General features: G+C 35.9%; 2 protein-coding genes across 5 annotated transcripts; both read left to right on the top strand.

Annotated features, from left to right (window-relative positions):
- Positions 1-5,427: 5,427 nt before the first annotated feature.
- LOC147568280 (nuclear transcription factor Y subunit B-1-like) lies at positions 5,428-8,324 on the top strand. The gene is made up of 6 exons (XM_086654744.1): positions 5,428-5,558; positions 5,682-5,898; positions 6,009-6,138; positions 6,377-6,448; positions 6,578-6,635; positions 8,013-8,324. Exons 2-5 carry the CDS (start codon positions 5,684-5,686, stop codon positions 6,626-6,628), a joined length of 468 nt encoding a protein of 155 aa, XP_086510870.1. The 5' UTR covers positions 5,428-5,558; positions 5,682-5,683; the 3' UTR covers positions 6,629-6,635; positions 8,013-8,324.
- A 3,844-nt stretch (positions 8,325-12,168) lies between these two features.
- Positions 12,169-22,023, top strand: UPL4 (ubiquitin-protein ligase 4). 4 transcript variants are annotated; one of them, XM_086654743.1, is made up of 19 exons: positions 12,169-12,282; positions 13,315-13,496; positions 13,681-14,399; positions 14,489-14,599; positions 14,866-14,982; positions 15,090-15,248; positions 15,357-15,518; positions 16,447-16,602; positions 16,686-16,807; positions 16,893-18,054; positions 18,347-18,419; positions 18,559-19,778; positions 19,895-20,122; positions 20,214-20,318; positions 20,667-20,747; positions 20,837-20,905; positions 20,990-21,118; positions 21,310-21,390; positions 21,502-22,023. In XM_086654743.1, exons 3-19 carry the CDS (start codon positions 13,743-13,745, stop codon positions 21,565-21,567), a joined length of 4,698 nt encoding a protein of 1,565 aa, XP_086510869.1. In that variant the 5' UTR covers positions 12,169-12,282; positions 13,315-13,496; positions 13,681-13,742; the 3' UTR covers positions 21,568-22,023. The 4 variants fall into 4 exon arrangements, with proteins under 4 accessions (XP_086510869.1, XP_086510867.1, XP_086510866.1 ...); XM_086654741.1 differs by having other exon boundaries at positions 13,315-13,595; positions 13,670-14,399; XM_086654740.1 differs by having other exon boundaries at positions 12,177-12,282; positions 13,315-13,404; positions 13,670-14,399.
- The last annotated feature ends 410 nt before the right edge of the window (positions 22,024-22,433 follow it).

Raw genomic sequence — 22,433 nt, 5'->3', positions numbered from 1 at the left:
AGTAATAAATAGGCAAAAGTCATAATATCAAAAACATTATGAATTGTTTAAGTACATGACATATATCATAATGTATGATAAAATGTTAATTTAGTATATTATGGGATTACTATATATGCTTATTATAATAGGGTTTTTTGAGCTTACCCCCTCACAATTAATTGGTAATTGAGTTTACCCCCTTCAGTAATTGGTAATTGAGCTTACCCCCTTGAATTTAGATTTTTTTGTCAAAACTACTAAAGATATGTTTGGTATGTGATAATAAAATCAGAAAGTAAATAATATATAGACAAAATCGATCTTTACTAATCATATTCCTGACCAAATCAAACAATAAAATGAGATAGAATCCCTAACATGAATCATATTGAAGAATAGTTGTTCTTAGTAGTGGCAATTATTTCACGTACGTCAAACATAGCCTTTGTGTTTTTGTCACTAATAGTAAGTTCAAGGGGGTAAGCTCAATTACCCATTATTGAAGGGGGTAAACTCAATTACCAATTAGTGACGAGGGGGTAAGCCCAAAAAACCCATTATAATATAACATGTTTATATCATATAATACAATAATCTTATGAGATAAATAAGTTTAGGAGCAGGTAGGCTAAAATATATTTTGGAGTTGGTGGTCAAGATCAGCCGGTTAAAGTGGAAATTGAAACGGACGGTCATAAAACCAAGTTTCGTTTGCAGGAGCAGACGCAGCCCCGGAAGAATTGGAATGGTTAGAGAGAAAAAGATAAAATTGATAAAGGGACACCTATGTGGTGGGTTGGGACATAAACTGTATAGGGACATCACTCCCCCCCCCTTTTTTTTGGAAGAGACATCACTCCCTTTTGTAAGTGAACAACATTTTACAAAATCACTCCATAAACTATGTCAATTTTAAGGACTTATTGTTAAAATAATTCACATATGACCCAAATTCTCAGCCGATAGCAAACAAAGCTTATTTTATCTGCTAGAGAAATTGATTTTTGAAGTTTCATCGCTTAAACACAAGAGAATCACAAGGAGAGACGAAGGAGAAGACAACAAAGAAAATGACAATACGAGAAGAGCAGAAAATGTGGAGAGCAAGAACTGAAGTAGGATTTCATCCTATGAAGGGGCGACTTACATTAAAATTTTGCAGCTTAAATTTCGATTCAAGATGTATGGAAAGTTCGCAACATATTATCTGAATGCAATTTTTTAGAGCATGATATATGCATAGTTGAATCATATCCATATTAATCTGCATTATATTTTATCAATGAATTCACGATTAAATGCATCTGATGATGCTGAAAAGTGGCTTTCCAAACATTTCTAATGACCTTATAACCTTTAATTTGGCTGTTATTTCTTGTTGTAATGACGACTTGACAGAGGGGAGAAGAGTACCTGCAAAAGACATCCCGACATTCAATCAGTTCAGTATGCAGGTTAGAAATCGATTGATCATTAGAGATTTTAGTTTCGATATATTTTCAGGGCAAATTTGCGGTGGTTATATAGGTTTGCATGGCGGTGCTCGATTACCGGATGAGATCTTGTGATGGCAAGACACCGACTTGACAATAGCCACATGACATGACTGTTAGAGGATAATCTTTAAAGTTTAGTCTAAAAGATAATGAAAGAGTCCAAATAGGTTTATTGGGTGCGTGATCTGATAAATGAAATCCTATTAAGTGAACCTGAAATGATTCGTTATCCGTTCTCTAGAGTCTAGTCCAAGTTATTAGATGAACAATAGTGACTTATTAATTAAGACTAACACATGATATTGATTGATATTGTCGTTTCATGGGCTATTTGAATAAGTGTATTGAAGTCAACTACGTGGATGCATAAATGGAGAATAAGCACTAGGTAACCCACCATGCGAGTTCTTCAAAGAGTTCAACGTCATAAACTCTCATTGACAAGATTGAAAAGATTTTTAAGAACATGAGTGTTCCACTCATCTTTTAAGGAATGTCAAACTTTGGTTTCGTTAATCATCGCGTTGTAAAATGAGATTATAAAAGCAGATACTGGGTAAGACATTATAGACATGAAGTTAAGTGGATGTACAAGAAGGAATTGCATCCTCCTAATGAATTAGGATCTGCATCCTAGGCCAATTGAGGAGTAACAACTGGAAATGCATGACCTCTTATTCTTCGGGAAAAGAGAGTTAATTAGAGGGAAATGAGTTGCCTTGGCCGGAAAAGACACAATCCATTAGCCTGAGGAGCTGCATAAGTGGATCTCTTGATCTTCGAGAAAAGACAATCCAACTCAGAGGGAAAGTGAATTAAGGTAATTTTCTTGTTTATCTAATTCATTACTAGTTTTGGCATGAGTTCCGGGCAACCTAATGTTAGGTATATGATATTTGAGATTCCACTTCGAACATAAGGAGACACAATAACCCAACATTAAGATCTATGCAAAAATTTGATACAAATAGAAATCACCTACAAACCCTAATCGTAAAAAAATGTCAATCACTCAATTTGTCCCATTTTATTTAGTATTTTGGGATATTGAACTTATGTAGAAAACTTATCTATCGTTGTCAACTAAAATTACTTTATCAAGCTATCCATATTTGATGCATAATATTCATAGAAAGTAACATTTGTAGAAGTGTAGAACCAATTATAACTTAATATTGTAGAAGTGTAGAACTTTAAAACCACCACTTTAGAAATGTCATCATATTAGTAGTTAAATGAATGTTATATAAAGAAAGTGGACAAATATTTTGGGGCACCTATAAAAGGAACAACACCCAAAAAAATGAGACATAAGGAGTATGCTTTGTTGACTAATCTTTTTCAATGTTTTCATAGAGTATCTCATCAACATCATCATTACATTCTACTCAGATTCGTTGAGAGTGAGAAAGACACAAAAAGAGAGATACAAAGAAATACAAATCTATAACAAAACTAATTATTTTTTTACAAATTCTACATAAAAAATGAATAACTTACAAATTGTCTCTTATATAAACATGAATTTACATTTACAGATCTACATGAACTATAAAAGCCAAAGCAAACATACTGTGAATAATTTTTTCGAAGGACAACAAATGAGCAGCGAGAGGGAAAAATAGGGAGTTACATTGAGCATATTGTGTTATCAGACAATTACAAACAATCATGGCTTTCTTTAGTACTGATTGTACCGACGCTTCTCACCTCTCCCTTTCCGCTTCTTCTTCTCCTTTAAGAAAATGAGAAAGTATATTCTCTCTCTACTCTTCATCTTTTTTCTCTTTTTCTTTCGTTGAAGATCATTCACAAGCAAACTCTTCCACTCTTTGTTGCTCATCTGTTTCTCAAACTTGTTGCTCATTCTCTAACCAGTTTGCTCTCATATTTCTTGGGCTCTTATAAGAAGTAATATATGGGTCGGACTTATATGGGGAGCCCAAGCCACTCCCATTAAAATCTAACGGGTTGGGCAGGTAGTGTCCAAAATGGGCTTCGAGCAGACTGTGTCTCCGATGACCCGGGCATTCCGAACCAGGTTTCGGACTCTCGGGATTAATTCCCACCCTCACTCTCTGTTAGCTCTATTAAAGGTTCACTTATAGGCGTATACAGGGCTTTGGCCGCGTGACTCCTAGGTCCATCTGTTGATTTTTTTTACGAGTTAAAACTGACCAATATTTGGCTCAACACTCAAAGTTTGCGATGGAAACAAATTAGTAGTTAAATTTGTGACGAGAAACATCAAACTTACACATTGCTCCCATGCCAAGTAAGTTTACTAGAACATTGAGTGATACAAGTAAAATTGTGTCTGAGGTAAGAAAGTGAATTGATGAGTATATAAACGTAATAGATTTGTGTAGTATTCATAAGTTCAAACCTATGTCGTAACCTCGTAAATAACAAAGCTTTAACCGTTGAACCAAATTTTACTTACGTCCAAATCTATAGAAAAAGTTATAAATTTCGACTTAGGTGTCTTTTGGCAACACAAAAGTAAGTAAGTTTTCACTTATTTAAGTAAAAATGTTAATGTGGTAATGTAAAAACTTATGACTTTACTCAAACTAAAATTTGACTTTCTTTTAAATTTCAAAATTTTTGCCTTTGACCCTGCAATGTAAAGTCGCTTAATTTCAACGTAACACTGAGTATTTTGACTACTTTTTTTCGTGCCTACTTCTGCTCCATCACAATAAAATTTTCACAATCACCATCTCCTCAACCACCACCTTTGTCGCACCTTCACGTCCACCACCACATCTCCACCACCGTCACCACCACACCTCCACCACCGTCACCACCACACCTCCACCACCGTCACCACACCTCCATCGTCACCATACCTCCACCACCACTATCATCACCACATCTCCACCACAACCACTACATTTCCACCACCACGATCACCGCCCTATAATCACCACAACACCTCAAACACCACCACTGTGCCTCCACACAACCACCGCCATACTTTCATCTCCACCACCAAACTTTAACCACCAATACCATACCATCATACCTCCATCACCACCACCGTTGTCATATTTTCACCACCATACTATCACCATTACCACCATATGAACACGACCATCGTCATATTTTCACCTCCACCACCACCACACCTCAACCACTACCAACGTATCTCCATCACCACTACAACCATATCTTAACCACCTCCATCACCATTTCTCCAAAGGTCCAAAACAAACATCACTACCACTTCTATCACTATGGGCACCACAACCAGCACCATCACCTTTGCCACTATAGTTATCATGAATCGTGTGAGTGAACTTAAAATAAATTATCTCAATGAGAAAAGAAAAATAGAAAGTAAAAAAAGTAAGTTATGTTGCCAAACTAGATTTTTTTTACTTTTTTTTACTTATAAGTAACTATTTTGCCAAATAGCCAACAACCCTTAGTTGGAGTGGTAAGAGGTTTGTCTTCCACCCTAGAGGTTAGGGGTTCGAGGCACGCTGACAATTTAAAAAAAAACTATTTTGCAAAAATATATTTTTGATACTTTTGCAAAAGTTCTTCTGCTAAAGGCAAAAGGCATTCCGCTTTTGTTTGTCAAACACCACCTTAACATTAGCCCATGTTAGCCTATTAACAAGGTATTTCGTGGCGGAAAGAGAGAATATGAAGACGATGGCAAAGTCAGTTATGGAAGTGGGTGTTGATTGTGAAAAAAGTGAAGATAAAGGGGTGTTTTTAGGAAGATAACAAGAATTAAAGATAATATCGGAGATAATACATCTCTACCAATTGGTATAGGGGAATAAAATTCACAAGGTTGTAATTTATAAGATGTGTATGTCCCTATAGTAGCATTGAGGTTGGAAAGAGAAAGAGTGTGCGCATGCCATTCGCACGCACTAAAAGAAGGCATTAAAACACAGCAAACCCGGCCGAGAGGAAAAAGAATTAACCAACGGTTTAGATAAACAACGCCACCGCTCAAGTTATCATCTCGTTCGTTTCCTTCTTCCCATCTTCTCCAACGTTGGATCGCTACTCTCATCAATCCTCTCTTCCTCTCCCGCCATTTACGAAAATTTCTACCTGGTAATAACCTCTTCATCTTTCTCTTTCTCTCTCTCTCTCTATAATACTCTTTCAATAGTTTGTTTCATCAAAGAATTAGGGTTTCCGTACATATTGATTATGATTTTGTTTTGGTATGTTTATAGATGGCTGATGCTCCTGGAAGTCCTAACGGAGGAAGTCATGAAAGCGGTGATCAAAGTCCTCGTTCTAATGTTCGTGAACAAGATAGGTACCTTCCGATCGCTAATATTAGTCGGATCATGAAGAAAGCTCTTCCGGCTAATGGAAAGATCGCTAAAGATGCTAAAGAAACTGTTCAGGAATGTGTTTCTGAGTTCATCAGTTTCATTACCAGCGAGTATGAGATCTGATTTTTTTTTTCTTTTCTTTCTGTGTTTAATTTGATTTGATTTGATAATTAGGGTTTGTGTTTTACTTTTCCTGTTTGGTGCGTTTTATTCCTTGTAGGGCCAGTGATAAGTGCCAGAGAGAAAAAAGAAAGACAATTAATGGTGATGATCTTTTATGGGCAATGGCTACTCTAGGGTTTGAGGATTATATTGATCCTCTTAAGGTGTACCTTAATAGGTACAGAGAGGTAAAAAATTTCTTCTTCTATATGTAATCTGTGATTTATATCTTCTTTTTATGTGTCAATTAGTTTCCTCTCCAAACACCAATCTGATGATTTGATGTTTCTATTCTTGATTTTATTTGGATGATGATTTTGGCGTCACAGATGGAGGTAACTGTTTTTCTTTTTCCATTTCGGTTGTTTGATTTGTTCTCCTTTGTTATAAACAATGATTTCTTATGAAATTTCTGGACTTTACTAGGGTGATACCAAAGGAACAGCAAAAGGTGCAGAAGGATCTGGTAAACCTCAACCTGGTGGTCAAAACCCTCAGGTGATAATTTCAAATTCAGTAGATCGTTTGTTTGATTCGGTTAACCTGCACCCATAGTTGGTTTAAATAGGGTTTGTTTACGGCTGCCGATCTTAGTTGTTCTGCATTTTGGGAAATAAATTTTTGCAGATTGCTCATCAGGGATCATTTCCACAAGGCACAAGCTATTTGAACTCTTAAAAAAATGGTATTTGGCTCTTTAGCTTTTCCTTTTACAGTTAATTCTGTCCGGTTTTCTTCGTGCTAGTTGTGGTTTACCCATTGGCGTATTCATCAAGAACTATCTCAATATGCAACTTTGCTTTATATATGTGATATTGCTCGTTGAGTTGCTTATTAGCACTCAGAAAAAAGTATAGAGGTAGTTGCATAGGCTATCAAATTTGAGACATTACTCGAAACATCTGGAATTGTTACTCGATTTAGTGGGCCACAAGTTAAATTCGGATAACCTGAGTCTCAAAGTATAGTTTGACGGGAAAATATATTGAGAACTTAAAACGAGGGATCAATGAATCTCAATATTACCCATGACCTTGTATATATGTATATAACCAGAAACTTAATACGAAGGATCAATGAATCTCAATATTAGTACTAAGCAAATTAAGAACGTAAAAAACACAATTAACCCATAAAGACCGGGGTTCATTGTTGGGATTTCGCAGATACTATCGCAGTTTTCTTAGTTTAAGCTGTATTGGCCAATAAGCGTGGTTGTAAAATTGCCAATTGAAATTTGTGCACAAGCTAATAATGTTTGCGAAAAATGATGATAATTCACTTGTTTACTTCGTGTAGAATTTAATTTTACAAGAATCTCGTAATTTTGAAGTATTATTACCTTATTTTATATGTGGATTCATATAAGAGACAAAGTCAATTAAATGTTTGATATGGATAACACCGAGTTCTGCTCATGTAAAACGTGTTCAGAAATAACCAACCAACTGACTTCAAGCCACTTTCACATGTTCAAAACTTCAACATTTGTTCTCATTTCACGTCCAACTGGGTCAGTTATCACGTCTGTTTGAAAGTTTGTGCATCTTATCTGTTCTCCTATGTGATCTTAAATCTATAAACCAGTAATCTTTTGTACCCTTTGATAGATTCTAGATGGGCAAACATTATTTTCTAAAGCAAAACTTCACTTAGTAATCTTGGGGAACTGCAGTTCTCTGCTTTTAGCTTCTACTGTGGTGTTTTTTTCTGAGTCTGATCTAGAATCTGACTCGAGTTCTCTAGTCAGATGTCAGAAAAAATTGTTTTTGCCTGTGTCTTTTATTTATGATGATTTTGGGTTCACATGAGTCAGACGAGTCAGATTCAAACAATGAGGGGGAAAACCACCTAGGCATTATAGTAGAACGTCATTAATGTCCTCGTATTGATTTTATACAATCATATTATCCACTCACAATCCGTATTGATTCTGTCTAGTCAATGTGATTTGTGTGCAAAAATGGTTTGATTTGTTCTTGTTTATGTGATCTCGTTTGCAAAAATATTTGGTGGTTCTGAACTTCTTACTGATCATTTCCTTTTGTAAAAATTGTTGCAGGCAGAATGAGTCATGGTTCCTGAACGATGAAATAGGTGTAAAATCCGACAAATTCTTCTATTTAAAATTCTGTAGCGAGTAGAATTTGTTTCTCATCAGATAGTAGAGTTAATATGATCTATCTATATATATATAAATGTTATCCAGATCTAGGAACATTTACTTGAGGATTATGTTTGGTTCATTATCTTCGTGGTCAATGAAGGCAAGGAAATTGTTCCTATCTAGTAAACTGATTGGTATTTGATACAATTTGGGAATTTGAGTTATGACTTTTTTAGTTGTGATGTATAAAACAACTACTTTGTTCTCTCTCTCTCTCTCTTTCTTATATTATATTATTATGTAGTTTTTTTTTTTTTTTTTTGATGAAGTATTATTATGTAGTTGATGATTAAAGCTGTTTTATTCCTCTCTCTCTCTCTCTCTCTCTCTCTCTCTCTCTCTCTCTACAATGCAATAATGTCCTTCTGCAGAGGGCCATTTAGCAATGCAAAAAGGAGTAACTCAATACATCAGTTCATGTTGGCTAAGGTGACATCTCTTTCTTTATCCCTAGCACATTATTATTTTAAAGGTGATTACTTTATCCATAACATGAGCCCATTGTCAGTGATTTTTTCTTGTTAGTCCGTTTTCGTCACTCTGACACAATTTCTCTAATCCAAATAGTTGGGTACCTTTTCAAGGATCAGCACATGTAAAATGAGACTGGTATATCACTAGTGACACTATAGCACTAGTGTCACTTGCATACATGTAAATCTAATAAGTATGATATCTAATTTGCCAAATCTAAATTACTTTCCACGGTAAGTATAGGTGTCGATTGTTTCTAGTATCTCCAGTAATTTTCTATGGAGAGGTATACCGATAACCATAGTGTAGAGTTGTCATATTGCAGTTTCCTGTCTTACAATTTACCAAAAGCTAAGTTTCGAAACTGGAACTGTTAGATAGTGAGTTGAGGCCCAATTCACACAGTTTAGAATAAAAATGTTATCCCCAACAGTTGACGTAAAATAGATTATTGTTGCATGACATATTTTTTTTTTTGTTGTTAAGGAATTGTCGCATGACATATAACATCGACAAAATAATAGTTTATTTTATGGAGTTCTGTCATTTTGAGATGTTTAAAAGAACTTAGAAAGTACTAACCCCAAGGAGAAAAAAGGTACAAGTCTATTGACCCAAAGTTAGGTTTTTTTTTTTTGATGAAGTCCCAAAGTTAGGTTGGGATCAAAAAGTTAGATTAGTCTAGTTAAAGTCTGGTTGGTGTATGTTTTCATGGATCAAAGAGCATCAGGATACCTACGTGTCGATCTTAAACATGTCAATGCATATACGAAAGAAATAGTATACAACCATTTTCTGGACACTGATATTTTTGTATACAATGATTTTTATATATAAAGTGCCAGATTTGGCAAGTAAAAAATAAACAGAAAATGTCAATTATATGCCAGTCAGGTGGACCATGGACAACAAAAATGGATCATGTTATTAGTATACTGCATCTGCTTTCAACAAAAAAAAGTATACTGCATCTGATGAAAATGTGATATTCAAATGCGACTTGTGGTACTTACATCAACTTGACCATGTAGACAAACTTTTATCAACGGAGAAGTATATTGACATGTCTTACTTATTTTTTTTTTGAAATGAAGGAATGAAATTTTGGTTTTGGATCAGTCTAAAAGTGGAAACGTTTCGGTTTGTGCGGAAATGATAGAAATATGATGCAACTGTGCATAACTTAACTGTAATTAAACATAAAAAGATGTAATCTGCAATAAGTTGTCAATTAGAGGGTTAATTTGCAATAATCTTTGTTAGTTAGGGTTAATCTACAATAACTGTCTATTGGAGGCCGAGTATGCAATAAAGTCTGTTAGTTCAGGAACTAAAATCAAACCAGACAGTAAAGTCAGGGGGTTAAAATCAAACTGGATTGCACAATCAGAGGGCTAATATGAAATAATGAAGACTTAAAAAACCTAAGTCTTGATGCACTTCTTCCCCCTCTCTCTAGATTTTATCTAAAAATTAGGTAACAAATTTCTCGAAGAAGACTAAGTTTTGATTCAGTGAAGAAAGATGAAGAATTTTATCAAAGAAATTAGAAGAAGATAGACAGGTATGAGTTGATTTTCAATTCTTACGAGTTAGGTTTGATATAACTTTTGGAATATCGCAATCCAGACCAAATCTCTACGAAATCATACTATTGCTCTAAAAATTTCTTCTTTTGAAAAAAATTTGTTAGAAACTCAGAACCCGCTAGGGTTCGAAACCCTAAATCTCTTTTTCGAAATTTTGTGTCAGATCGAAATTTTTGTATGCAAACTTTCGTGTCGATGGATTGAAAAATCGACAAATTTCGATTGAAATTGGTTGGCATGTCATTCTTGAAATGAAATGACATGCTCTTAATTTCTTAGTTTGGACCTTCCGTTTACTAATCTTATGATATTTTAAGCTCTTAACCAACCTCTTTGAAGTCGTGTCTTTGTGGCGTGAGGAACAATCTCTTGTGCATCTAAATTTTTGGGTTGGGAAAGTACGGTAGGCTTCTTCCTTGCAAAGAAGGTTGCGGTCGTGGTTGCGGACTAGAGAATTTTTCACTGAAAATTTCTTTTTCCTTTCCTTTCATCACCACCGCCCCCACCACCACTATTTCTCTCTTCCCCACGAAGTGAACCATCTCGTTAGAAAGAAGAGAAAGAGGAAAAAAAAAGAGATTGAGCATAGAATTAGAGAGAGTGGAAGAAAGAGAAATGGTGGTGGTTATGTTAAGAATAGATGAAAAAAAAGATTTTTCTTTTCCTAGTGAAGGAGTGTCCTTAATGACAATATGTCGGCAATCTTTCACCAACGACTTATATGAAGAGAAAAATAGGAGAATACAGAGACTCTCAAAATTTTTCCACCCAAAATTTAGATGCTCCGAATTATTTTGGAAACCTCAAAGCGGTGGCTCTTTAATAAATAACACAAAGTAATTTAAGGCGTATTTGGATGAAGGAATCATAAATCCACGAATTTATGAGTCTAAATTTTGTGTCTGTTTGGTAACTAATCAGAGTTCTAGAAATTATTATTAAAAATTTTTTTATTTTTAAAAATCATTTTGTTTAAGATGTCTTTTCTCGAAAATCTATTTTTTTTTCGCGAAAATTATTTTTCTTTCACAAATTTTTTTCGTTCTACGAAAACTATTTTTTTCATGAAAACGTTTCTGAAAACAATGGTTAAAGAAAAGTGTTTTTGAAAACAATAAAACAATAGTTCCTAGAAAAAACGGGTTTCATGAAAAAACACTTTTGGGAAAAACAGCTTTCTGGAACAAAACAGTTTAAAAAAAAAAAAAGATTTTTGGAAAACAATTTTCGAAAAAAATATTTTCGAAGAAACGAACAGATAAACAATTTTCGGGAAAAATGTTTTTTAGAAGAAATTAATTTACGAAAAAACTATTTCTTAAAAAACATATTGATAAAATCTTAAAACAATTACTCCCTGATAGCCAAAATGTATTTTTAAAGGAATATTTTGTTTTGATTTTAAATTTGAAATTTGAGTTTAGTAACCCAATCATATCTTAGAGGCTGAAGTGAGATCTTAGTCATACAAACTTTTTAGTGGCAATTCTACAACTTCTGCTTCAATTTTTTTTAATTCTAGTGAAATCTAACTTTTAATAGAAATTTTACAAATTCTGCCCTCCAAACACACCATTAAACAAAAGAAGTTTTTTTTTTTGAAAAGAACAAAAGAAGTTAGTGATAAGTTCTCCTCTTAATGAATTTTGTATTCTGATTTTAAAATATAAAAAGTTATTATCTAAACCTAAATCGGTTGAAATTTTCTTGAAATAATTTAGATACGCATCTTTTCTAAATTTTATTTTATTTTCTGTTAAGATTATTGAGATTTATAAATATCAAATAACTAAAGGAAAGAAATTAGGAAAAGCAACACTAATTAAAAAGACTAATCTAACCGTACACCTTTACTAATATACTACTCGATTTAAAGTTCATCTGGTACTCCTCCTAATATCTCAATCCTGACCGTTTATTTTTATCATTGATTAGTCATATTAAAGCCAAACTTTTGTTAACTATAATCAGTTAGAGATTATAAGAGTATCTAACTACAGTGTTATTGTCTGACACAATAACATAACCCTAATACTTTTTAATTGAAGTCTTGTTCTTATTAAACACAAGTCCGTAATATAATCAATGTTACACGACCAAAAGTAGCTAAGGTGTCGTTTGGCAACCAAAAGTAGAAGTACTTTTGTTTGTAGTAGAAGTATTTTTGCTTTAAAAAAGTAAAAAAGTTTCAAAAGTATATTTGGCAAAAATGTTACTTATAAGTAAAAAAAATCAAAAAGTTAGTTTGGTAACTCAACTTACTTTTAATAATTTTATTTTTCTTCTTCATAGAGATACTTGATTTTAATTGAATTTATCTATGATTTCCATGATTACTCTTGTATGCGAAGTAGTGGTGATATTGGTGGTAGTGGTGGTGCCATGAAGGTATGGTAATGAGGTGTGTTGGTGGTTGAGGTTTGGTGGTGGTAGCGAGGTATGATGGTGGCAGCGGTGGTGGTGGAGGTATGATGGTGGCGATGGTAGTGGAAGTATGGCGGTGGTGGAAGTACGGTGGTGGTTGGGATACGGTGGTGGTGGATAAGGTATGTGAGTGATAGTGACGGAGTTATGGTGGAGGTGGTACGGTGATGGTGGTAAAGGTGGTGGATTAGATATGTAGATGGTAACGATGGAGGTATGACGGTGGTGGTGAAGCACTGTGGTGGTGAAGGTACGTTGGTAGTGGTGGTGGCGGTGAAGGTACGGTGGTGGTGGTGGCCGTGAAGGTAAGGTGGTGGTGAAGGTACGGTGATGGTGGTAGTGGTGGTGGTGTATGGTGGTGGTGGTGTATGGTGGTGTATGGTGGTGGTGGTGGTGGTAGTTGAGGTAGGATGGTGGGGGAGGTGCAATGCTTATTGTGGTGGTGGTGAGGGTAGATTGGTATGGTAGAAGTTTAGTTGTGGTAGTGGAGCGGAGATAGACAAAAAAAATTCGTTAAGTAAAATTCATGCATGTCTCAAAGAAAAGTTACTTTACTTTGAAGTCAAAAGCTAAAAATTTTAACTACAAAAAAAGTCAAATTTTAACTTAAATGAAGTCGGTAATTTTTGCGTACCAAACTAGCTTTTCGACTTTTCTACTTAAATAAGCAAAAAAGTAACTTATTTTAGTGTTGCCAAACGACACCTTAGGAAAAGGGAATTTATAAGTTAGAGAGAGAGAGTCGTAATGGCGGTGTGAATTCACTAATTTCGCTCACTAAAAAGGAAACTATCTCGATCGTAAGAGTTTGAAACCCTAGTTTTTCTTATACTACAAGTTAAATCAATTGAAAGATTCAACAAATAGAACTACTCAGAAATAAATAAAAAACGTAACTAAAATCAATCTCTGTAAATCTTTTTTGCTTTTGATTAAATGTTTTAGGTTAACGATCATCGTTTTTTGGCCTTGTTGATGTTAACGATTAGAGGTATTAATGACTGTTCAATTTATTTTTATTATGATGATTTCGTCTTGTTAATTGATTTCTACTTTTTGTTTTAGGAGCTGTACAGGAGTGATTAGATTCCATTAATATCAATCTTACTGGTTTTCAAAACCAGACGAATTGATTTGTATGGAAAACCGTGGCCGGAAAAGAAGCGAGATAGCCGATCAAAAATCGTCTGAGAAACGTCCTTGTAGTAGTAGTTCATCGGAGTTAAAACCAAGTTCATCAAACTCACCTGTTGAAATTTCAATGGGAGCGAAGAACTCTGTGATAACAGAGCATCAGAATTGTGAAGTTGAAGCTTCATCATCTGCTTCAGTTTCTGGTCGATCTGAAGGTGAAACAGATAAAGATTCATCTACTTATGGTTCATGTGATTCTGATGAAGGAGATGAATCAGAGAAAAGACAGAAAAATGAGAATGATAATCGTTCAAGGAGATATCATGGTGAACAAGAGAAGTTCAAGAGGATTTTGATGAACTTGAATGATGAAACGAAAGGAACTTCTGATCAACTCGCTTCACTCACTGAACTTTGTGATGTTTTATCTTTCTGTACAGATAGATCAATTACAAGTTATACAGCGGATTCACTTTCTCCTGTTCTTGTTCGTTTAGCTAGTAATGAAGCTAATCCGGATATAATGCTTTTTGCTATTAGGGCTATAACTTATCTTTGTGATGTTTTACCTAGATCATCTGCGTTTCTTGTTAGACATGATGCAGTGCACACTCTTTGTGCTAGATTAATGGCTATTGATTACTTGGATGTGGTTGAACAGGTTTGCTATCTGTTCAATAAAATTACTCTTTATCTTTTATATATCACTGGTATTTGAATCAATGATGGGTTTCTGTGTTTTCTCTGTAGTGTTTGTTAGCGTTAGAGAAGATTTCTGCCGATCAACCACTCGCCTGCTTACAAGCAGGAACTGTAATGGCTGTTCTGAAGTATATAGATTTCTTCACATCAAGTGTTCAGGTAAGAAAGGGGTTGATTGCGTAACCGTTAGATTGATATATCTGAAATCAGGGTGTTCTTATGTTTTCTGTATTTGATAATGGACTGGTGGAATCCATTAATAGTTTGAATTTTAATGGATGGTTTTTTTGAAGGTTCGTATCCTGCTTTGTGCTGGTATTCGAGTTGACATTCACACATGTCTCTAATTTATCCGAAAGGAACACAAATACTTTCAACAACTTGATTGGATTATAGTGATACTAATTTTTCATCTTCTGCATCAGATGGTTGCTATCAATACTATAGCAAATATGTGCAAGGAACTTCCTTCTGACAGTTCGGCTCATTTCATGGATGGGGTTCCTGTTCTGTGCAACCTTCTCCAGTATGAAGACCAAAAGGTATAAGTTTCTGCTTGCTAATTTTAGTTGTCATCCAATTAATGTGCTGATGTTTCTGGTGGGACATTGGAATTTAAGTTTTCTTTGTCGAAATGTGTATTCGACAGCTTGTAGAAAAGGTCGCTGATTGCCTAATAAGAATAACAGAAGCAGTTGGTCATTCTTCTGAGATGATAGATGAAATCTGCAAGCATGGGTTAATCAGTGAAGTTATACGTCGTATAGATTTAAACAGTCAAACAAGTGCTGGCCAGTCATTTTCAACTGTATGTGAACTTCTGCACTATATTTTCACCACGTGTCTGATGTATGTTTGTTTCCTTCAGTTCTCGGTCTCTTTATGCGGCGACTGATTTTGTTTACATCACCTGCAGCGTTTGATTGGGCTGCTTTCTAGGGTTGCATTTGGTTCTGTTTCTGCTGTCAGGACGCTTCTTGAGCTAAATATAAGCCGCATATTAAAGAATATTTTATCAAAATATGACATTTCACATGGTGCACCTGCTCTTGTTGGTGGTGATGGAAACTATAACCAGGTTTTATTCTGCTTCACATTCCTTTCGTTTGTTGCTGTTTCCCCATAATGTTCGATCTTTGATATAACCTTCTTAAGTATGTTACTCTACTATCTATCTGCAAATACATTTTACTTCATATTCTTAAGATGGCGATTGAATATATAAAGAATAGTGGATGACACAAAAGGATCCACTGAGGATCCAAGTATCCAACTAGATTAATTGATAAAAAAAAGATCTGTTCCTCACAACCAGAAGGAAGAGCGCTGGGATCATCGAAAGTGAAGAGAAAATATGAATAGACACCTAGTACCCGCTGGCCACTGCAAAATACAAAATCCAATTGTCCACTAAATACCTCCCAGCTGAAAGTAAAGTATGTGTAAGTCGAGGATGTTGTCTGATCCTTCTCGTGCTCCATTTAGAAAGAGTTCGCTGAACACATTTTACTTCATTAGTTAGAGTTACTGGCTTAAATTAAATTTGTATCCTATATTTACTTGGCATATCTAGGAAGATAATTCTTTTCAAGTAAAGACACTTAGGAGAGGAAAAATCGAACTTACAGAGCTTCAAATATTGCCCCGCATACTCTTGCCGAAGTCTGAAAAATCGAGCGCAAATTAGAGGTGTCGTGTGTGTTTATAAACTCATCTTGAGATGGTTTGAGGCCTTATTCTAGTGCGAGTGAGTACCTAGTCATGAAAATCTAACTTCTAAAAGTACACCCTCCAATCATAGTTAGTCAAATAGTATATTATTAACTGCAAATAACCATTTTACTATCAAGTCCTCTTATTTAATCTGCTTTAGCTTCTATCTTCTTAAATTTTTGGGCATTTGGAATCTAATTGCTAAAGGAGCATAAGCTAAGTGCTGACATCACACTGCGGAACATTAAGAAGTAAAAGAAATTGAGGCATAAGACCAAGATATCCTTTTGCAGGTACATGAAATTCTGAAATTGCTGGATGTGCTACTTCCTCCTTTGGGCGGCGATCGTGGAAATAGTTTGGTTATGTCAGATAAGGAAAAGATTCTGAAGGATCGACCTGAACTTCTGCAGCTTTATGGTACAAACATTCTTCCTGTCCTGATCCAGGTTGGCTTTTGTTATCGTAATTATTTACTGCAATGTATTTTTTTTTTGTGGATCTTCTTACAATCTTTTCTATCATGTAAAAGATGGTAAATGCTGGTGGGAACGTACATGTTTGCTGCGGCTGCCTGTCTGTTATTAACAAGTTAGTTTATGTTAGTGGATCAGATATCCTTTCAGACATGCTTAAGAATACCAACGTTTCGAGGTAAAATATCTTTTAGTTAGTCTTTGTGGGGGACTTCCTTCCGTTTAACAAAACCGGGTACTTAAAATTCATTTCTCTATGGCAGGTTTCTCGCTGGTGTACTTGCTAGGAAGGACCCCCATGTCCTGATGTCAGCCCTAAATATCGTGGAAATTGTCCTGCAAAAGCTTCCGGGTGTTATGCTGAACTCTCTTATAAAGGAGGGTGTTATTTATGCCATTGATGCAATTCTTGCACCAGAAAGATCTTCACACTTCATGCTTTCATCATCTAGTAGCAGTCCAGTCTCACCTCCCCCGAACCAAAAATTAGTTGCGAAGGATGCAGATAGATGCCTGTGTCATAATCTTGACATAAGTAGGAATCTATCATCAGGAATGGGAGCTTGCAAGCTTCAAAAAGATTCTGTTCACATGATGGCGAAGCATATTAAAGACACTTACATTGTTACAGAATCAAGTAACTTCCAAATGGGATTGACTGAAACTCTTCAGGAGCTTAGAAGCTATGCTGCAGTATTTACTGATATGGTCAACTCGTCTGCGAGTAATAAATATTGCGCCGAACAGGAAAGTTTCTTGTTTGAAGTCCTCCATCAAATAATGACGGAGCTCAATGGAAGTGAATCAGTCTCCACATTTGAGTTTATTGAGAGTGGAATTGTAAAATCCTTGCTGAATTATTTCTCCAATGGTCTGTTATTTAAAGGCAAGGTTGGCTATAATGGCTTATCTGATCATTCACAGATTGTACTGAAGAGGTTTGTGATGTTTGCAAGTTTCTCTTTGTCATTGAAACGCCTACACTCAGGGAGCATGCCCATGGCTCTTTTAATACGGAAACTGCAAACTGCATTATCATCATTGGAGAGCTTCCCTGTTATTCTTAACCAGATTTCCAAGTCAAGAAGTACTTATGCTGCTATTCCAGCTGGACGTCACACAACACATCCGTGTTTGACGGTTCGACTTGTAAAAGAAGAGGGTGAAACAGGCCTTCCTGATTACTCCGGGGAAATTTCAACAGTTGAGCCTTTAACTTCTTTAGATGCTATTGGAAGATATCTGTCGGTGAAACTCAACAGTAGGAAAGATGAACACCAAAACAAATCCATTGAGAAGTGTACGACCCAATCAGAAGATAATCCTGGCCTTTTACCTTCTGCTCCAAGATCTTTATCATCTAAGGGAAAAGATCCAAGCCCCATGGAAGAAGACTCTCATAATACATCCTTCAATAAAAGTCAGGTATTCCTAGATTTTGTCTACAAAACGCAAATGAATCAGCTTACAAGATAGAGAAGGTTTCATTGATTTCATTAAAAGGAAGAGAACTTTAAATTCTTTATATTGGTAGCTAGTGCCAAATAAATTATGAAAAGATCTTGAGCTCTTCATGTGTATTTTTTTTTGTTGAAGTTACTTGTATATGTTAGTTAACTTCTTGTGCTTCGAAATATAAATTGTACTATAGTGCACCTTTGCTACCTTCAGGTAGGAAGGGAAAAACCATGCTGACTTGGATCTTTCTTTGTTTCAGGATTTTCAAATGGCAGACGACCAATATTTGTCCGAAGTAGTTGCTGCACTAAAAGCAAGACAATCAGCTGATGGTAATTTTGGATCTTCTGTTTTAAGCATTGTAATATGGATATCATTTAAAACGCCCAAAAGTGTTGTTTATCAATTATTTGGTGTGGAGTTGTTCTTACTACGGCTCAAAACATATGATATGTTAACTTTTCTATGCAGCAACTACCTCCGGTACTTCACCTGCCAGCGAAGAACTCAGGGAACATGGAAAATGCCCTGAATCCTTCAGTAATGAAGATACTTCGGGGAAGTTGATCATTTGCTTAGATGGAAAACAGCTAGATCAGACATTAACACTCTATCAAGCAATTCTGCAATTGCAAGTGAAGGAAGAAAATGACATGATTGCGGGAAGAAGGTTTTGGGATGAGGTACACGAACTGACATTCAGAAAAGCTGCTGAATCGGTGCCACTTCATCCAGAAGATTGCATAAGCGAAGCTCGAATTTCAACTATGCACAATCATCATAGAGCACTTCATCAGAAGGTTTTGTGTTTCTCCAGCATGTTGAATGATAAACCTTTGTATAACTTGGAGAAGTCAGATCCTGTGTATGAGATATTGTGCCTGCTGCAAATTTTGGATTTCATAAACAAGTCCATGTTTCATCTAACATCACATGATAAGATCAAGGCCTTCGCTGAAGGGGAAAACGATGACTGGGATTCTTTAACCGTAGCAAACTGTTCAGTTCCACATGCCGAGTTTGTGAGCAGTAAGCTAACTGAAAAACTAGAACAACAAATGGGGGACCCTTTGGCTGACTCCAGCGGTATGATGCCGTCATGGTGCGGCCAATTAATCGACCACTGCCCATTCTTGTTCAGTTTCGAGGCAAAGTGTAAATACTTTCGATTGACAACCTTTGGTTCTCCCCATCCATCATCACCATCTGGTGGTAACCTAAGTCCAACAAGTGATAGACGGTCACATCGGGGTATCCTTCCAAAGAAAAAGTTCAAAGTCGACAGGAATAATATTTTAGATTCTGCTGTCGAGATGATGGACCAGTATGCACATCGCAAGGTTAGCCTTGAAGTAGAGTTCATTGAAGAAGTCGGTACTGGTTTGGGTCCATTAATAGAGTTCTACACCTTGGTCAGTCATGAATTTCAGAAGGTAGGATTGGGTATGTGGAGAGAGGATCGCTGTTTCCCCAATTTAGGGAAAGATGCGGAACCTGGATTTGTAGCTGCTCCTTGTGGTTTGTTTCCCCGCCCGTGGTCATCTTCAATGAGTACCTCCTATGGGAATGATTTATCCCAGGTATTAAAACAGTTTTCCCTTTTGGGAAAGATTACAGCCAAGGCACTTCAAGATGGAAGAGTTCTGGATCTTCCGCTCTCAAAAGCTTTTTATAAGCTTATTCTGGATCAGGTTCTCTTGCAATTTCAGTTAAACTCTTAATCTAATTGCTCGTTGGCGTTTAAATGTTCATTACTTGCTTATATTTGACTTATCCCTTGTGTGTGTTTGTTTTTTTTTTTCTGTAGGAACTCAATATATATGATATCAATTCAATTGATCCTGGGTTTGCCAGGGTTCTGCTAGAGTTTCAGGCTCTTGTTGATAGGAAGAACTCAGCTTTAGTATCTGGGAAAAGCTCATTTTCTGTATCTTCATCCTGTTTCCGGAATACTGAGATCAAAGCTCTTTGTCTAGATTTTACTCTTCCAGGTTACCCGGATTACTCGCTTACTTCTGAACAGGACCATAAAATGGTAACAGAATGCGTGTGATCTAGATTTTTTTTACCTTATCTTAGTTTTTAAGATAAACACCATAAAATATGTTCTTTGTTGTCCTTGCCAGGTAAATATGGGTAACTTGGAAGAATATGTTTCATCAATTGTGGATGCAACTGTGACTTGTGGGGTTGCCAGACAAGTGGAAGCTTTTAAATCCGGTTTTAACCAGGTATATTCTATTATATGCCATATCTAGCCAGCATATAATTCATTAAAACTTTCTAGTGTCAGAAACCATACTTCCCTAAGTTCCTTGCTTGGGGCATGTTGAGAGGTTTTTTTCCTAATTTTGTTCTGAATTCGTTGTGATTAAAATATACTCTCACTTATGAACCTTGAAAAGCGAGTATATCTTTCTTCTGTTCAGTAGTAGGTGGACAAATTCCTAATATTCACGTGTCGATTCGTTGAAACAAATGGATTCCTCTGTAGATTTAGAACAGTTTAATCAGAACTATCTAATGCATCAATAATGTATATGTGCAAATCATTTGACGAGTTCTAATTTGGGTTTCAGGTATTTCCGATAAAAAGTCTGAAGATATTCACCGAAGAGGAAATCGAGCATTTACTATGTGGTGAACAAGATACTTGGACTGTATGTATCTAAAGATTTGATTGCCAACCACGTTTTAACATTTTCAAGTGACACTTTTTACTAAAATCCGATGATCATATTTTTATCAGTACAATGAGCTCATGGATCACATCAAATTCGATCATGGATACACTGCTAGTAGTCCTCCCATTGTTTATGTCAGTACCGATATTCCCTTTTCATCCTTCCATTCTTTTCCATAAATTTAATAGTAAGAACCACTCATTTAATATCTTGTGCAGTTGCTAGAACTTATGCAGGAGTTTGAACGAGAGGAACAACAAGCTTTTGTGCAGTTCGTAACCGGAGCACCTCGCCTTCCACACGGAGGCTTAGCAGCTCTGAATCCAAAAATGACTGTTGTTCGTAAGGTTCGTCTTCTTTGGCATTATCATCCATTTATAACTCCAAATCATTTTTGTTGATCTAGGCGGACTTATATCTCAAAAGTATATTTTTTTTACTCCGGATATGTCTTGTACCTTGAGTTGTATCCTATATTCTATAGTTGTCTTCTTTTTCGTTGTTATTTGGTTACTTAAAGTGAACACTTGAATAGCAGTGGAGTGAATGTGCCGACGGGGACTTGCCTAGTGTGATGACTTGTGCGAATTATCTAAAGCTTCCTTCTTACTCTTGCAAGGTGACTTTTCCCAAAACCTTATCAATTCTTTTCTTTGGCTTTAAGAAAGTAATTTAGGTTGCTTATTTTGAAGAACGGTTAGTCTTACTCTTTGGGGTGATGATAATGCAGGAAATAATGAGGGAGAGGCTGCTTTATGCTATCACAGAAGGACAGGGATCCTTTCACCTGTCATAGTTTTCCGTTAATTAGCTCCTCCACCAGCACATAAACTGTGAATTTGTAATTATCAGTTGGTAGTGGTTAAGGTTGTGGTGATTCATATAAGAATGGGTTTCGAGTTGGAAAAAGTCTCGACAAAGTGGTGGTGGTGGTGGTGGTGGTGGTAGAGTGGTGGGTGGTTGAGGAGCAAAAGAGAAGGCCCCGTCATTATTTTGGGAGGTGTAGATAGAGGTAGAATGGTTAGTTGAAGCTGACAAGAAACTTAGAAGGTGAATTGCTAATTAAAAAAAACTAGGAAAAGTGTACAGGTAAAGAAAAGTAGAACTGAGTCCACCTTCAGTTCAGTATATATTGGGTGTACAAAAATCTAGAATTAGACAGCTTAATATATCTTAGAAATGTTTTTTGAAGTTTTGAACCAGTTATTTTGATCAATCAATCCATGCTCTTCTTATTGAAGGTTTGTCAAAAGTGGTAGATGATCTTATTAATGAATATGCTGCTAATAATGTTTTGGTTTTTCTGATACGGGTCTGACTTCTAACTATTATCTGATTCACGTTGACTTCAGTCTGAGTAGTTGACACTGGGGCTAATAATTTGGGTCATATAAAACAACTTAGCTTTGGACTGGTCACATCAAGAGGACTTGGATAACAGAGTAACATCACTTCAACTAACTCTAATGTTTTGGAACGCTGTGGGAAGTTGCTAACCAGCATTAATGCGCTCTCTAACCTGGCTCAGCCTGAACTCCATTACCTGCCATGTTTGTCGGTTCATTGTAAAAGACATAAAAATCCGAAGGGAGTAAGCATGTCAGTCGCCCCTGACCCAGCTCTCATCTTGGTTCCAAAGAAAGTAGGAGACTTTTCGGTGTT

This window comes from Eschscholzia californica, unplaced genomic scaffold, assembly GCF_041429995.1.
Source record: "Eschscholzia californica isolate CP2 unplaced genomic scaffold, dmEscCali1.0.p SCAF_1, whole genome shotgun sequence".
In the NCBI taxonomy this organism is placed as follows: Eukaryota; Viridiplantae; Streptophyta; class Magnoliopsida; order Ranunculales; family Papaveraceae; genus Eschscholzia; species Eschscholzia californica.
The sequence above is the reverse complement of the archived record's forward strand: the minus strand, read 5'-3'. Positions and strand labels throughout refer to the sequence as shown.